Source organism: Manis javanica, chromosome 8, assembly GCF_040802235.1.
Source record: "Manis javanica isolate MJ-LG chromosome 8, MJ_LKY, whole genome shotgun sequence".
NCBI classification, from domain to species: domain Eukaryota; kingdom Metazoa; phylum Chordata; class Mammalia; order Pholidota; family Manidae; genus Manis; species Manis javanica.
In genome coordinates this window covers 120,053,872-120,072,104 of record NC_133163.1, presented here as the reverse complement: position 1 = coordinate 120,072,104, position 18,233 = coordinate 120,053,872, and the positions used below count along the sequence as shown (strand labels likewise).

The following is an 18,233-nucleotide window of genomic DNA, read 5'->3' as shown; positions in this document are numbered from 1 at the left end:
GTGGATTACACGTGTTAAAATATTGGGTGTGTTTTTATAATAAGGATAAAAAGAAAAAAGATGAAGACAAAGAGAACTAAAATGCTTTTTATTTGTGGCATATTTTGTTTGAACACTGGCCCCCCAAAATTTCGTCTCCACCACTGTAGACTTTGAGCATTTTGTTACTTATGTTGTAGATATTTTACTCATGAAGTAAATTTGAGATCATTTTTAAACCATAGTTTTTTCCCCTGTTTTATAGACTTTGTCCATTGGTGTTCTTGATATATTTGGGTTTGAAGATTATGAAAATAATAGCTTTGAACAGTTCTGTATTAATTTTGCTAATGAACGTTTACAACACTACTTTAATCAGCATATCTTTAAATTGGAGCAGGTGAGTATCTAAGTGCATGTGTGCTTGTCCCCTCCCATTCCTGCACCCCTACTTTTCATACACACATGCATGCATAAATTTTTTGAGTCATAGTCATGGTAAGCATTTTAAATCTTATATTTTGTTAGAGACACTATAGCCTTCATATCAGTTTAAGTAAATAAAAAATCAGAGCATAGTTTCTGAGCCTTATCATACAGGGTTTTCTTTTTTTTAAAAAAATAGGCCTCAAATAGATTCAATAATATGTGCTTGTTTGAGTGCACCTTAGAATGAAGAGATTTATGAACTTCTTTTGGGTTTCTATCCATGGGGTTGATATTTAATTGCTGTTCTTTGCTTGCTGTATGGTTTACAAAGCTAAGTATGCTTGTTTGATTTCCTTTGGTCTTTAATTCCAATCTAGTTGATTGTTTTGGTCTCTTAGTTCTTTATCTGTGGGAGAAAAAGAGTTTACTAGTGGAATCTCAGATCAACTCAGATTATGGATATAAGAAAATAGGGAAGTGTAGAGAGATGAAAATGGTATCTAGATATTTCTTGTGAGAAGCTCAAATTGTTGAGTTAATGTAGAAGGAGTGAGTTATCAGTTCCCATGGGAAATCTTAGGGTAAATTCAGGGTCAAAGAAAATGTGGGCTTTCTCCAAGCCAAGTTTGAAGTCAGTGACAAGTTGAAATTGTAGCCTAGAGTGTCAGTTTTTATATCAAGATATAAGCAGAAGCAGGGTTCACATTAAACTCAGGGGAAGTGGTGAAGAAATGAAGTGAACATAAGAGGAATATAAAACAGAAATAAGAATATCTTTCCTATGCTGGGGTTTGTTGCCTTCTGTTCTAGCTTTAGGTACCTCTGTTTTTGCTGAAAGGATTATAAGGGCTGATTAACAGTAGCAAAAGCATCATTAATCCTGGCCATCTTGATGGATACTTAAAGTTTATTACATGTTTAACACATAAACTTTTAGCTAGAGTCTCCAATAAAGCTGTTAAGAGATAGTATTATTTGTTATAATATTAGCTAATATTTATGTAGTACTTAACTATTTATAAGGCAGTTATTATTTTTATTCTCACTTTACAGATAATGCCTTAAGCCAGTATTCAGATTTAACACTCTGGCTCCATAATTCTTGGCTTTAACCAAAAGCTCCTCTGGGATTTGTCTCTTGATTCAGTCCAGTTTTCTTTTATCTAGATCATACTAAATTAGTATTTTTTTTTAATCTCTTGCAAATGGGTATTTGTGTTGATTGTGGTCTGTATTTTACAAAGCAAAACAATTGCTTTGTGGATCATTAAACAGAAGACTGATTAAGTTGCTTTTGAAGAAGGGTGTTACTGTGAACTGAAATTACTCTTACCCTTTCTAGATGTGTAAATTAGACATTGAAGAGCCATAAGAAATGCCTTGCCTTAAAACATACTTAAAGTTTATGAAAAATGTGTTCAGAACTGCTTAGGGGTGGGTGATTTTTATTTATTTGCTACTCTGGATATCATATTTTTAGGCGGTGTAGTGGAATTACGGATCAGAAGACTCAGATCTTAAATACGTATTTTTTTTTCATTCAAGTCTCAGTATTCTCTTCTGTAATTTATGCTGTAATGGATATGGTTGTGATGTTAAATATTAGGGATATATAGGATGAATTTAATTAGAACTTTCTGAAGGTATGCAATGATTTCCCAGGAGTGATTCTGGAATATACTTCTGAATAAAGGCTGAGCTCACCAGATTGTCAATGGGGAAAAGCTATTTTAAACAAAGGTAAAACTATCCTTAAAAACTGAGGCATAAAGCAGCATAGCACTCTTGATGAATGGAAAATAGTTCAGTATGACTAAAATACAGGCTATAAGGATGGAGACAGGAAGGAAGATAAGTGAGGAAGCAGGGTCATATCGTTGTGGGCCTTACATGTCATGCAAAGAAGATTAGAAGTTTTCTTTCAGAGAATAAGGAGCTATTTGAAATACAGTTAACCGAGGACTTATTTTGAGCTGTGAAAGATAGACTGAAGAAAGGTGAACTGGAAGGAAGGACATGATCTATAAGCAAGTTGGAGGTAGTGTGAGTGAGTGATTCTGAATCAAGGCATTAATAGACTCACTAATGAATGAGTCCTGAATCAAGGGATTAGTAGAGACAATGTGGAATAAGAGACTGAAAGGGGTTCTGTGATTTGAAAATGTACTTCTTATTGTCATTTATAGTACAGTTCTCTTCTTACTTTCTTTACTTGCTTAGAATTATCCTTCAGGTCATTGGTTGTTTAGTAAACTGAAAAATAGTTGTATATCTGGCATTAGGCTGGGCACCAAAGATAGAAAATTTAGAGTGCAGGGATCTTTATTGACATATTGATCATCTAGTGAGGTTTTCTTTTGTTTGTCCCACTGCTGGGGATGTCAGACTAGGAAATTTTTACCAAACTCTTTACCAAACTTGCCTTGCAGAGCATGTAAAAAAATGAACAAAATATATTTCAAGACATTATAGTACCTTCATATCGTGAAGTTTTACAGGGCTTAGATATGTAAGACAGAAATCTAGGGAGATGAACCCAGCATTTGGGGACTGCTTTATTCCTAGAGACATTTTTCTATTCTGGTAGAGGGCTGCTGATTCTGAAAGAGCCAAACTTGAGAATCTGAAAAGCTGAACAGGATTTTCTCCAGATTCAAGAACAAGAAGGAGCCCAAGGCAACCCCTACAGCCTTATGGTTGAGACCACAAAGGGGTACATCTTAGGAGTGAAGATAAACCAGAGATAGATCAGGCATCACAAGGGCTGAATGAAGCCCAGTTTCAAATCATCTCAGTTCTTGATTGGGTTAAAATAGGTGAAGCATTCCTAATGTTCTTAGCCACCTACAAAGAGTAAATTTAGTCTCTGGTGGAGGAAGAAGGGATCATCTTTCGTAAATTATGAAAAATTATCTCGTAATTTTTCATAGACAGTATCCAGCATTCAGTTTTTTAACTGAGAACTTTTTTTAAAGACATACTAATTGGGAAATGAACATGAATAAAAACCAAGAGAAATGAGACAATAGTGCCACAGGGGATCTAGATAATGATGTTGTCAGACATGCACTTTAAAGTAAGAATGATTTCATGAAGTTTTTTAAAAAAGTGATATCTTTATTAAAGAACCTCACATAGCTTGAAAAAGATCTCAAACTTAGGAAAATCTAGAACTAAAACATAGAGTTAAATTAAGAAGACAAATAATAGTTTTTAACAGTTAGATACAGCTTAAGAGAAAAATAGTGATTTGGAGGAAGGGCAGGAGAAAGTATTCAGTTTGATAAATAAAGGTTAAAAAAGAAATAAAAATATTATACTATTTGGGGCATATGGGGCATAGTGAAAAGGTCTGATGTAGTGTAGTGTGATAGATAATCTGGAAAGATGTATGTGAGAAAGTAGGATAGAAGCCGTATTTGAAAAGATACGAATTTTCGAGAATAAGGTTGCAAATTTCCCAAACCTTAAAATACAAAACAGAAAAATCCAACAAGCACACATTTAAGAAGCTCTAACTATCCAAATCATGATAAATACTCTGAAGACAGCCCTATAGTAAACCAAAGATAATGAAAAAAAATGTGAGAAGCAGCCTGTAGGGTGAGATGGAGGGTGGGACAGTACTCTTAAAGAAGCACCAATAACACTGAAAATCAGTCTTTCAGGGGGAAACAGTAGATGCCTGTCAGTGGGGTATTTTCCTTAAAATTGAAGTGTATTATTTGAGAAGTAGGTAAATTATCCCTATTGTGGTGCAGAGATGCAGGAAGGACTGAAGAGCAGTGAAAATTGTAAAAAAGTGGTGACTCTAAATGAATATTAACTATAGATAGTATCTTTTGAGATTTAATGTTTATGTAGAGCTAAAATGCATGAGTGTGTATTATCTTTTGAGGTTTAATGTTATGTAGAGCTAAAAAGCAAGAGTGTAATAGTACTTAAGATAATATCTTTTGAGGTGTAATGTTTACGTAGAGCTAAAATGCATGAGTGTAATAGTACTTAAGTGGGGAAGATAGTACATGGAATTTAAGGTATTCAGAGATCTTTGTGTTAAAGGCCAAGTGAGAGGTTTTTTTTCTTTGTTCAATACTGATAAGTGAAGATGTGTGTCATGATTTTAAGATAACCACCAAACAATAAAACAGTATGAAACTGTCAAGTTAACATAAGTAAGTAAAGTAGAAAGAGCTCTAGTACTCCAAAAAAAGCAAGAAAGTCAAAAAGCAGATGGTAAGATGGTTAATTTGATCCCACAGACATCAGTGATTGCATTAAATATAAATGGATTAATTATTCCAACTAGAGGCCAGAGATTGTCAGATTGGATATAAAATAGAACTAAATTGCTGCTTACAAGAGAGGCACTTAAACTATAAACATACATAAAGATCAAAAGTAAAAGGATAGAAAAAGATGTAGTAAACCTTAACCAAAAAAAAGCTGGTATAGCTGAATTAATATTACACTTTAAGCATTGCTAGAGATAAAAAGGTATATTTGACAATGTTAAAAGGATCAATTCATCAGGAAGTATACAATCCCAAATTTATAGGTATCATAACATAGCCTCAAAGTATATAAAACAAAATTTAGTAAAACTAAAAAAGGAACATATTTGTAATTGTAGTGGTATATTTTAACTTACCTTGCTGAATAGCTAATAGAATAAGCAGACAAAAAAATCAATAAGGATAATGAAGATTACAGCACCCAGAGAATGAAGTGGATGCTTTTGTGGGCATCCAGTCCTGTGTGCCCTTTAATGCCAGTTTCCCTAGGCCTATATCAAATAAGAATGTAGAAGATTTTTAAAGCAAATACTTATTGGCATATATAGATAACTTCAGATTTACAAAATTTACAAAATTTGTTAATATACTGGACTAATAAAACAAAGGCCAAATTTCAAAGGATTGAAATCACAACAATCTGCCATACTGTTACGCCAGGAAACAACAAAAAGGTAACTGCAAAATACCTGTGTAGCTAAAAATTAAGTGTATTTCTAAATAGCCTAGAAGTTGAAAAAATTATAAAATATAATTGAATTTAATGAACATGTTACATATTAAAACTTGTGGATGTGACTAAAACTTGTGGGATGTTACTTAGAGGAAAATGTTATAGGTGTTAGGTGATACTAAGATTGCCAAGCAATGATCTAAGTAAGTATTCCTACCAATAAAATGCAAAGAGATCAGCAAATGAAACCAAAGCAAAGTAGAAAGAAGGAAATAATAAAGATAAAGGAGAATATTATATAAAAGTGAAAATAAATATGCCATAGGAAAAGATGAGCGAAGTCAAAAGTAATAATTTGAAATGACTTAATAACATTGATAAACCCTTGAAGAAATTCATCCGGGAGAGACAGACTAACAGACAAGGACAAAGAGAGGGACATAGAACTCCAGTGATAGAACTCCAGAACTCCAGTGATAAAGAGGACATGATTGCGAATCCTACACATGTTAAAATGATAATAGGATGCATTAAACAACATTATGTTCAAAGTAGACTGACCAAATGATAACCAACAAAAACTTGCAAAACTAACACAAAGATATACAAATCTGATTCTATAACTATTAAAGAAATTGAATATATAGTTTAAAAACCTTTCCATAAAGAATATTGTTAAGCCCATTGGTGAATTCTACCAACTGAAAAAAGACATAAATTTGACATGAATTCTTATGTGGAATAGAAAAAGGGACAGATCTCAATTCATTTTAGGGTCCAGGATAACATTGATACCAAAATCTGTCAAGAATATTCTTTGAAGTGGAAATTAAGGTCAGTATCACTCATAAACATAGACTCAAAAATTCTAAACACATGTTAGCAAACTAAATCCAGCACGATGTATAAAAGGATGATACATCAGAACCAAGTAGATTTTTTTCCTTGTGTGTGTTAACTATAACCATTAACCAATTGAATTAATCTATTAACAAAACAAGAAAACGCATCGGATCTCAATAGAAGTATAAAAAGCACTTGATAAAATTACATATCTATGTTAAAAAAACACCTTAGCATACCAAGTATAGAAGGGAACTTCCTAATAAAAAGTGTATTTACAGAAAACCTACAGATAATATCATACTTAATGGAAATGGATTGAATGCTTTCCCCCTAAGATTGAGAACAAGACAAAGATTAAGTTTTAGAGTTTTTATCATGAACATAGGCACATGAAGACATCCAAGTGGGTAGTAAACATAGGTAAGGGCTTCTCACTTGTTAGTCATCAGGGAATTAAAATTAAAACGAACAAGACACCCCTTGGTATTTACCAGAATGACGAAATGAGAAAGACTAATAATACAAGTATTAGAGAGATACTGTGCACAGGAAGGTCCCATACTCTGGTGCTGGGTGCATATATTGGCACAACCACTTTAGACAGCCTTAGAAGCCTGTGTTTCCACAAACAAAATGTATATAAATGTACACCAAAATTTTTGTGCAGAAATGTTGATAAAGGCATTATTTTTTATGGCCAAAAATTGGAAATTGTAATGTCTATCAATAGGATGGTCAGTGAATAAATTCTATATAAATACTTAACAGCATTGATTCTTTAAGTGTTCTTCCCCTACCCCTATTGGTAGCCTCAGCATCACCTAGGAACTTGTTAGAAATGCAGATGTTGGACCCAACCCTCCATCTACTTATTCAGGAATTCTGGCATGGGGCGTAGCAGGCTGTTTTAACAAGCCCTTCATGTGATTCTATTGTACACGAAAGTTGGAGAACTAATGCTCTGTAGTGGATTGGTATACTTTTTCTGTAAAAGACCAGATTAATACGTCTTTTAGGGTTTGGGGGCCATATGGTCTCAACTCTGCTGTTATACTGAGAAAGCAGCCATAGATAATGAATGCATAAATGAGTAAATATAGTGTTTCACAACCCATGCCTGAATGAATTTTAGATGCATCTTACAACGTGGGTATGTCTCTGAAACATAATGTTGAGTGAGGAAAAAAATCAGATGAAAAGAATATGTATTGTATGGTTCCATTTGTGTAATATTTTTAAGTACATGAATCTTTATCAGTGGTATTAGAAGCAAGATAATAGCTAACTTAAGGCAAGAGGATCAGAATCCTCATTGTGAAGAGGGTGGGGAGGGATTTTGGACTACTGGTGATCTCTCTAAAAATTTGTTTGTGCTGTCTTACTATGCTTGTTAGTAATGCTACAAAAAAGAAAAAATTGGAAAACCTTTCTTGTCACCACTTGGGGGTTACCCTTATATAGCCATTACTTCCCTGTGAAATTATTAAAAGGAAAGAGTTAAGCATTTAGCTGTCCCAGTTAGAGTAGTTATTGTTAATGAACCATGCTAGATCCACTTTTCTTTATGGGATAACAGTAATACAGAAAAAATTACAAAATTACAAAATCAATATTTCACAAAACCCCCATGCTTAGTCCTGATGGCTTAGAGTCGTGAAGGAAATCAGGCTTCATTTTATATTTTTCCTTAGTGCAGTCATTAGATAGTGCGGCTAAAAGAAGTCCAGCCCTTAATTTTGGTCTGAGTGGTATCACATACAGGATTCTAACCAAAAAATTTGGCTGCATGTACTATTTGAGGAAAACATATGTACATTGTGTCAAGATTTTATACAACTAAAATTATGTATTATTTCATTGTGTCAATTTGTGATTTAAAAGAAAAGTTTAGACTATTCTTCTAAGCCTGGTAAAAGCTTTTCAGTCATTATCATATGCCTATCATTTTCTGCAAGATGAATAAATTACTAATTTGTTATTTCCTAGGAGGAATACAGAACTGAAGGTATCAGCTGGCATACTATAGATTATATTGATAATACCTGTTGCATAAATCTTATTAGCAAAAAACCAACAGGACTGCTCCATCTTTTGGATGAAGAAAGCAAGTGAGTAGTATGATTCTTTTCAATTTTGGTATTGTCCTTTTGGGCTTTTCAGTTTCCTTAAGTTCTAAACTTTTATAAAATAAAGAACCAAAGTTTCCCTTGTCATTGTGTGTGTGTGTGTGTTTCTAGAAAAATTAGATGGACTTCACTATTTTTTCCTTGATTTTTTTCTACAAACTCACTTTTGTTGTATTTGTTGGTTTAATTTTTTTGTTGTTGCATGTTCCTCTCTTCTGAAGTTGAGTTTTATATGAGATGTGTTAGTTTTCATGATTAGCAGAAAAGAATATCATTATAGATTAGTGCTATCTGTCATGGCTGTGCAGGTGTTAAGTGGCAGCATAGGCTAAGGACTGTCATCCCTTGTTAGCACTGTTTAATATACCAAACATATAAGCTTCAGAAATAAGACTTCACATAACACCCTCTAGAGTGTTCTCAGTGCTCTCTTTATAGTTAGGATATCCTAAGAAATGGCAAATCTAGAATTGGAGAAATGAAGTGATGGAGAGTAAGTTTTCTATGATTCTTCAGTAAAATACTTAGAAATTGAATCAGGTCACTTGATTTCTAGCTTAATATTATGCCCCTTAAACTAGAATATATGAAGTATTGGGGATTTACTATCATAGGTAGGATGACCATTTATCAGGTTTGTGTGGGGTCGTCAGTTCAGTTATTAAAGGTGCCTACTTTTACTTTGAGAACGTCCTGGTTTGTATAGTAAGTTATATGTCTCTATTAATATGCCAGAGACACACAGAATTGCTCCATAGAAATATAAAGTAATATGGCAGAATGCATACTAAATTGGAGAAGAGAATGCTAACAGTTACATCTACGTGCTCTATTACTAGTCTGTTTCTGTTAATCTAAATTAATTAAAATAATTAATTTTAATTTTATGTCCAACATAGTGTGTAAGTTTCTTGTATTGTTTTCTATTCCCTGAAACATATATTATCTCTTAGAAGGTTAGTGCTTCTTAACTCTGCTTGCATACCTTACTTCTGGTGTATTTTATTTTGTAAGGCTTCATGGGTGATTTTGATATTCAGTGTTGAGAGCCATTGTGGTTGATAGTGAAATCATAAGCAGTTCTCTTTTAAGTATTTTATGGTAATTAAAAAAGTATAAGCAATTTGAGAAAAAGATCATGTAGATAGTGAATGATGGTCTTAAGATTCAAACCCTCCACGTATTTCTGACTAAATTCTGCTTTGAAGTATTGTCCTGTATTACTTCCCAATAATACTTGGGCTATAGAGCCAGAAGTTCAGGGTTGTAGCCCACTTCTGTTAACTGTCCTTGACAAATCTCTCAATGTTCTTGGTCCTCAATTTTCTTGCATACAAAAAAGAAATGATGATGATAAATGATAATGCTATTTACTGTATCTTAAAGTGGTTGTGAGTAGCAAAGTGAGATAGTGGATATATAAATAAAACATGAATAGAGCAAAGGGGTGTTTTCTGGCCTGTCATTCTTTAAGCAAAATTTCAGTGAATGCTATAATATTGTGTATCAATGATACTTCAATTTAAGAAAAAGAAATAAAACTTCATTTAATGAACATCTTACTGTAAAAAAGAACTGTATTCCTCTGGCCAGTTGCTACCTCACGTAGATATAAATATTGCCCAGTGAAGAGAGTGTTACCTCTGTTGCTACCCAAAAACTTCTGGGGTTAAGCCACGTGGCCAGAAATTACATGGACAGAGGCAGATTTTGGTTCAACCTAAGGAAGAACTTTCTGATCATTAGAGTTGATTAGCATCTGCTTCATAAAGTAAAATTTCCCATTATAGTAATTATTTGATATCATCTGTCAGGTTATTGTTGTGGGTAGGAGACTATGGACTGAATAATCTCTCAGTCATCCCTTCAGTTATGCTTCTATATTCAGTCTTGAATATATAAAAAATTTTTAATAAACCATGATGATATTTTCCTCACTTTATGAGCCAGTTCTATTAACTCCCCTTCTACGTGCACACCTGTAACATTCCAGAGGATGCAGAGGTATGAAATATTTTTCCTCTGCCATGTATCTATAAAGACAGGTTGAAAATAAACTAGACTTAGGAAGAGCTATTTTGGGAACCACTAGACTGAGTATATTTCTAAAAACTATTTTGTTCTATAGGGAATATATAACAGGAGGAATATCCTTATTGGTGTTCCTGCTTCATTCAGTGTGTTTGTAGTGCTTTAGGTACATAGGTTTGAAGTCACAAGTTCTGTTTAATCTTATTTCTGCCCTCTACTGCCTCTTGACCTTGGGCAGATTATTTAAACTAGATTCTGAAGGATGCAGTGTGGAACTTAGAAAGAAGGAATAGTGTGTGAGCAAAGTTAGGTATCAGCAGGATGTTAGGAGTGTTACCAGTCTCTCCTGTAGTACTCAAGGTGTGATCAGCTGACAGCAGCTGTGGCAGCATTAAAATACAGAATCTCAGACTTCTTGAATCAGTATCTGCATTTTAACAAACTGTTGTTAAGATCAGAGTGTTCGTTTAGGGCAGCATTTTGTCAGTCGTGCCTATTCATAACGGTGATGCATCCCTACTCTAGCATCAGTTCAGTGCGATCACAGGAGGTGGGGCCGAAGCATTGGTATTGTAGAAAGTTCCACATGTAGTTTTTACATACATAGAAACACTAATCTAAGGCTACCCTTGCAGATAGCCTTTTGGGAACTTAGATAAAGTACTTTGAAATGCAAGGTGATTGCTGATTTCTAAGCTTGATCACATGGAATATATCCACAAAACTTTGTTGAATGCAGGACATGTAGAGGGCTTTTCCTTTCCAACTTTCCTTGTTTGAAATAAAAATTGTTCTCATATCTGTCCTGTTTCCTTTGAAAATGTCTTTTCTCCACTCGAAAGAGAAAAATAAATCACAAGCTTTTCAGTTACTCAGAGGATTGCCTAGAGACAATGCAGTGAGCATCCTTCCTGAAGAAAAGCATTCTGCAGTGAGGTAGTGAGGCACAAGTTGGCAGAGGTTGGGTTGATCTAGGCTTAGGAGCTTGGATTCCATTTGTTTGCCTTGATGGTCCATAAGTTTTCCCAAGTAGGGAGACACATGACTAACACTACTGTAGGAAAATTTATTATTGGTTTGGTGACTGGAAGAGTATAAGATTAGAATCACTGAGATTATTATAGAGGCTGTTTCTATACTCTCTGAAATTGTAAAAGTTGTAGTCTATTCTAGATGGCTTTAGACTTCTGGAATGGATAGGAAGAGCTAGATGGTGGAGGTGTTTTGAGGAAGGGATAGTATTTGAATGCAAAACTGGACCTAGGTGACTAGGAAAATGGCATGCTGGCAGCATTAAAAAGTTGATGTCATTTATGTTATACCTATAGAATGCCAGCTAGTGTTAGATGTTTTTACCAGTGTTATTTAATGTATCAGCACTTTGACACTTCATTGTACTCACTTTATGGATTAGAAAACCAATTCTTTTTTTTTTAATTGAAGTATAGTTTATATACAATATTATATTGGCTTCAAGTATACAACACAGTGATTTGACAGTTATCTACATTATTAAATGCTCACATCAATTAGTCACTGTGCGTGTAGAAAGACGTTACAGAACTACTGACTATATTCGCTATGCTGTACTTTCATCCCCATGACTAATTTATATTATAATTGAGATTCTGTGCCTCTTTATCCCCTTTACATTTCTTAAAGGTTACCTAGCTTGCCCAAGGTCACAGACAGAACTGGTAATGTAAACTATGACTATCTAACACCAAAGGCCATTCTCCTCCTTGACCAATACTTATGTAATCGAATGTTTTTGTTGTAATTTTGGAATCATGTTTACACATGATTCAGCAAATTTACAACCTTATGTCACATTATTCCTTGTTATTCCAGCTACTGTTGAACTATTCTCTGAAAGGTGTTTGCTCTCTCCTTTTTCTATCGGTGATATTTCCTGATATTCCTGTTTGTAAATTGTCTGATATCCTTGTCGAACTTTTCCATTACTTCTAACTACTAGTGATAATTTTTTTCTCTTCAGAGCTTTTATGTTTCTGTATTTGTTTTATGTAATTACTTCTTAATAAATATTATTTAATGATTTCTGGATATGAAATGCTTATTAATAAGTATAAGCCCATTGATATATATTTGAAATAATAACAGATATAAAAATATGTAGTAACTGGGGTAAGACAATTACTACCTGATTTATACATGAAGAAATAGGAAAACAAGAAATGATTATGGATTTAAAGAACCTGTCTAAATTGAGAGATCATTCCCATTTTGGAAGTTGTTGGCCCCAAACACTATATAGTTTGGTTTTAATTTTCCTATGGGTTTTACAGTAGTGCATAAAATGCAACCTAAACTAAAACCTAAAGACCTGAGTTAATTTTTCAGTTCTACTACTTGCAGAGTTTGGGCAAAAGTGAGTTTGGTCAAATCATGACTTTTGATCCCTCATCTACAAGATAGGAATGCCAGTTCTTGGTATACTCACTAAAAAGTGAGTATACTCACTAGAAGAATCAGATTAAGTAATATAAGTGAAAACTTTGTAATTTACTAAATGTGTTAGATGGCAATTATATTATGCAGTATTTTTTTAAAAACGACTATTAACTGCTATATCTTTTTTTTTAACATTTTTGTTTTTGTTTTAATTCAGCTTTCCACAGGCTACAAATCAAACATTGCTAGACAAATTTAAGCATCAACATGAAGAGAATTCTTACATTGAATTTCCAGCTGTGATGGAGCCTGCTTTCATTATAAAACATTATGCTGGGAAAGTAAAATATGGAGTGAAGGTCAGTAAATTTCTCAGTGAATATGCTTAGGGTAGAGGTGTATTCTTAACTATGTTAACATCCGTGTCACATTAACCTCTTTATAGTTTGTGGAGGCTCTTGATTGGTCACAGAGATATTTTGTGAGGATATTACTGAGATTCAGATTCTACCTTGCAATATATTACTATCTTAGGTGATGTTTCTGTTGGTTTCCTCCTATAGATAAAGCTGATGTCAGTTTATTCTTCTTAGATCTGAAAAAAATAGCATCAGTTAGCTTATGTATGTAGTCTGTTGAATTTTTCTCTTCTCTACATCCCTGAGGACTAACAGAAATCTTCATACACCATTAGGAATTTGTGAGCTTGCACTCCTAATGAATATATTGAAATTCTTAACTCTTGTGGAAGGGAATCTTCATAATTTTGTCCATATGGTATTTGTAATTGGTGAATGCATTACCCTTTAACCACTTGATGTTTTAGCCTGCCATTTAAGACAATTTCCCAGGCAAGGCAGTGACAGTTTGGAGAATAGGGGAACAATATGTTTTCTCTTGTGTCGTGAGGTAACAGTCAAAATTAAGATTGTTCATTCATTATTGATTGACATAGTTACATGTTTAAGAAGTGTTTATTAAACACAGAGCATGTGTCAGACCCTGTGTTTTGTTTTTGGAATGATCTAGTGATAAACTAGACAGATATGCTCCTGGCTGTCTATATAATATATATACATGTACGTGTATGTATATTATATATACATATATACACATATCTGTGTGTAAATATAGGTAAATGAGGCTATGTGCTATAAATAAATGAATGCATTCTATGAGAAAAAGTAGTGAAATAGTGGATTTTGAATTTGTAGATCCATGAACACCTCCCTGAGAAACTTAAATTTTGAGAGATGACCTGAAGTAAATGTTACCTTGGTGAGGAGTAGGGATGATGACTATTCTAGGCCATGAGGGAGGAATGAATTTAGTATGTTAAAATAATTGAAAACAGGCCAGTGTTAATAGATTAAAGTGACTAAGGGAGATAGTAGCATGAAATGAATTCAGAGAATGGACAGCAAGTTAATTCTTACATCTTCTATACAAGTTACATGAGTTAGGTTTTTGTTGAAATTATAGGACGCTCTGAGATTTTAAGCAGAGGATATGATTTGTGTTTTTAAAAGATTTTTTCATAATTTTGAGGAGAACAATAGTAGAAAATGAGAATGGAAGCTGGGAAACCAATTAGGTCTACCTTTTTAAAATAGTTAAGGTGAAATATTAAGTTAAACTAAACCACAGGGGTGGCACTATAGATGGAATAGGTCTAGATAATTATGACTATGTTTTGAAGGTCTTATCAGTAAATTGCTGGTTTCTAGGTAAGTATGTGACTTATCACTATAGCTGATACATGAATTTGAGGTGCCATTTCCTGAGACAGAAATGACAGGAAGGAAGATATTTTAGAACAAACATTAAGAATAACAGAAAGTAGAATGGTGGTTACTAGGGGTTGAGATGTGGGGGAGTTCAGGAGATGTTGGGCAAAGGATACAAACTTGCAGTTCAAAGATGAGTAAGTTTTGGAGATCTGGTGCACAGCATTCTAATTATACTTAACATTGTGATTGTGGCATTGCCTTCAAAGTTGTTAAGCAACCAGATCTCAAATGTTTTCACCACTAAAAAGAAATGATAATTATATGACCTAATGGAGGTGTTATCTAACAACAGTGGTAAATCATATGACAATATATAAATGAATCAATTCAACATGTTGTATACCTTAAGCAATGATATATGTAAATTATATCCAAATTTTTAAAAAAGATTTTAAAAACACATTTAAAAAAAAACAAAAAAACTTGAGCTGTAAGATGATACAGTGAGGTACATAAAGTACATGAATCTAAAGTCTACAGATTTCTTTCATACCCCTTCTCAGAACATATTTCCTCCCTCAGAGCTAAGCACTATCCTTATTTATATTTATTTTTATTTTGGAATTGTTAATGTACAATTACTTGAACAACATTATGGTTATTAGACTCCCCCTATTATAAAGTCCTCACCACATACCCCATTACAGTCACTGCCCATCTGCTTATTAAGATGCTATAGAATCACTACTTGTCTTCTCTATGTTATACTGCCTTCACCATGTCCCCCTCCCTACATTATACGTGCTAATCATAATGCCCCCTTTTCCCCCTTATCCCTCCCTTCCCACCCATCCTCCCCAATCCCTTTCCCTTTGGCAACTGTTAGTCCATTCTTGGGTTCTGTGAGTCTGCTGCTGTTTTGTTCCTTCAGTTTTTTCTTTGTTCTTATACTCCACATATGAGTGAAATCATTTGGTACTTGTTTTTCTCTGCATGGCTTATTTCACTGAGCATAATACCCTCTAGCTCCATCCATGTTGTTGCAAAAGGTAGGATTTGTTTTCTTCTTATGGCTGAATAATATTCCATTGTGTATATGTACCACGTCTTTATCCATTCATCTACTGATGGGCACTTAGGTTGCTTCCATTTCTTAGCTATTGTAAAAAATGCTACGATAAACATAGGGGTACATATCTCTTTTTGAAACTGGGCTCCTGCAATCTTAGGGTAAATTCCAAGGAGTGGGATTCCCGGGTCAAATGGTATTTCTATTTTGAGTTTTTTGAGGAATCTCCATACTGCTTTCCACAGTGGTTGAACTAGTTTACATTCCTACCAGCAGTGTAGGAGGGTTCCCCTTTCTCCGCATCCTTGCCAGCATTTGTTGTTCTCAATCTTTTCGATGCAGGCCATCCTTACTGGTGTGAGGTGACATCTCATTGTGATTTTAATCTGCATTTCCCTGATGATTAGTGATGTAGAGCATCTTTTCATGTGTCTGTTGGCCATCTGAAATTCTTCTTTGGAAAAGTGTATGTTCAGATCCTCTGCCCATTTTTTAATTGGCTTATTTGCTTTTTGTTTGTTGAGGTGTATGAGCTCTATATATAATTTGGATGTCAACCCCTTATCGGATATGTCATTTTTGAATATATTCTCCCATACTGTAGGGTATCTTTTTGTTCTACTGTTAGTGTCCTTTGCTGTACAGAATGTTTTTAGTTTGAAATAGTGCCAATTGTTCATTTTTGCTTTTGTTTCCCTTGCCCAGGGAGATATGTTCATGAAGAAGTTGCTCATGTTTATGTCCAAGAGATTTTTGCCTATATTTTTTCCTAAGAGTTTTATGGTTTCATGACTTACATTGAGGTCTTTGAGCCATTTTGAGTGTACTTTTGTGTATGGGGTTAGACAATAATCCAGTTTCATTCTCTTACATGTAGCTGTCCAGTTTTGCCAACACCAGCTGCTGAAGAGGCTGTCATTTCCCCATTGTATATCCATGGCTCCTTTATCGTATATTAATTGACCATATATGCTTGGGTTTATATCTGGGCTCTCTAGTCTTTTTCATTGGTGTATGGGTCTATTCTTATGCCAGTACCAAATTGTCTTCATTGCTGTGGCTATGGCTTGAAGTCAGGGAGCGTAATTACGCCCACTTTATTCTTCCTTCTCAGGATTGCTTTGGCTATTCGGGGTCTTTGTGGTTCCATATGAATTTTAGAACTATTTGCTCTAGTTCATTGAAGGATGCTGTTGGTGTTTTGATAGGGATTGCATTGAATCTGTAGATTGCTTTAGATAGGATGGCCATTTTGACAATATTAATTCATCCTATCCATGAGCATGGGATGTGTTTCCATTTATTAGTTTCTTCTTTAATTTCTCTCATGAGTGTTTTTTAGTTTTCAGAGTATAAGTCTTTCACCTCCTTGGGTAGGTTTATTCCTAGGTATTTTATTCTTTTGGATGCAATTGTGAATGGAATTGTTTTTCTGATTTCTCTTTCTACTAGTTCATCATTAGTGTATAGGAATGCAACAGATTTCTATGTATTAATTTTGTATCCCCCAAGTTTGCTGAATTCAGATATTATATTTAGTAGTTTTGGAGTGAATTCTTTGGGGCTTTTTATGTACAATATCATGTCATCTGCAAACAGGGACAGTTTAACTTCTTTCTTGCCGATTTGGATGTCTTTTATTTCTTTGTGTTGTCTGATTGCTGTAGCTAGGACCTCCAGAACTATGTTGAATAAAAGTGGGGAGAGTGGGCATCCTTGTCTTGTTCCTGATCTTAAAGGAAAAGCTTTCAGCTTCTCACTGTTAAGTATAATGTTGGTTGTGGGTTTGTCATATATGATCTTAATTATGCTGAAGTACTTGCCCTCTATACCCATTTTGTTGAGAGTTTTTATCATGAATGGATGTTGAATTTTGTTGAATGTTTTTCAGCATCTATGGAGATGATCATGTGGTTTTTGTCCTTCTTTTTGTTGATGTGATGGATGATGTGGATGGATTTCTGAATGTTTTACCATCCTTGTTTCCCTGAGATGAATCCCACTTTATCATGATGGGTGATCTTTTTTACGTATTTTTGAATTCGGTTTGCTTATATTTTGTTGAGTATTTTTGCATCTATGTTCATGAGGGATATTGGTCTATAATTTTCCTTTTTTGTGGTGTCTTTGCCTGGTTTGGTATTAGAGTTATGTTGGCCTTGTAGAATGAGTTTGGGAGTATTCCCTCCTCTTCTACTTTTTGGAAAACTTTAAGGTGGATGGGTATTAAGTCTTCACTAAATGTTTGATACTATTCAGCAGTGAAACCATCTGTTCCAGGCGTTTTTTTCTTAGGTAGTTTTTGATTACCAATTCAATGTTTTTGCTGGTAATTGGTCTATTCAGATTTTCTGTTTCTTCCTGGGTCAGCCTTGGAAGGTTCTATTTTTCTAGAAAGTTGTCTCTTTCTTCTAGGTTATCCAGTTTGTTACTATACCATTTTTCATAGTATTGTCTAATAATTCTTTGTATTTCTTTGGTGTCCATAGTGATTTTTTCCTTTCTCATTTCTCATTCTGTTTATGTTCATAGACTCTGTTTTTTTTCTTGATAAGTCTGGGTAGGGGTTTATCTGTTTTGTTTATTTTCTGGAAGAACCAGCTCCTGCTTTCTTTCATTGATTGTTTCTGTTGTTTTATT

General features: G+C 34.1%; 1 protein-coding gene across 9 annotated transcripts in view; it reads left to right on the top strand.

Moving 5' to 3' along the window:
* Positions 1-18,233, top strand: part of MYO9A (myosin IXA) — a 365,019-nt gene that overhangs the window by 180,214 nt on the left and 166,572 nt on the right. For all 9 annotated transcript variants that reach the window (XM_073212119.1, XM_073212118.1, XM_073212123.1 and 6 more), the window contains 3 exons: positions 245-379; positions 8,209-8,330; positions 13,012-13,153. In XM_073212119.1, coding sequence (XP_073068220.1) covers positions 245-379; positions 8,209-8,330; positions 13,012-13,153 — 399 coding nt within the window. The remainder of the gene's footprint in view (positions 1-244; positions 380-8,208; positions 8,331-13,011; positions 13,154-18,233) is intronic.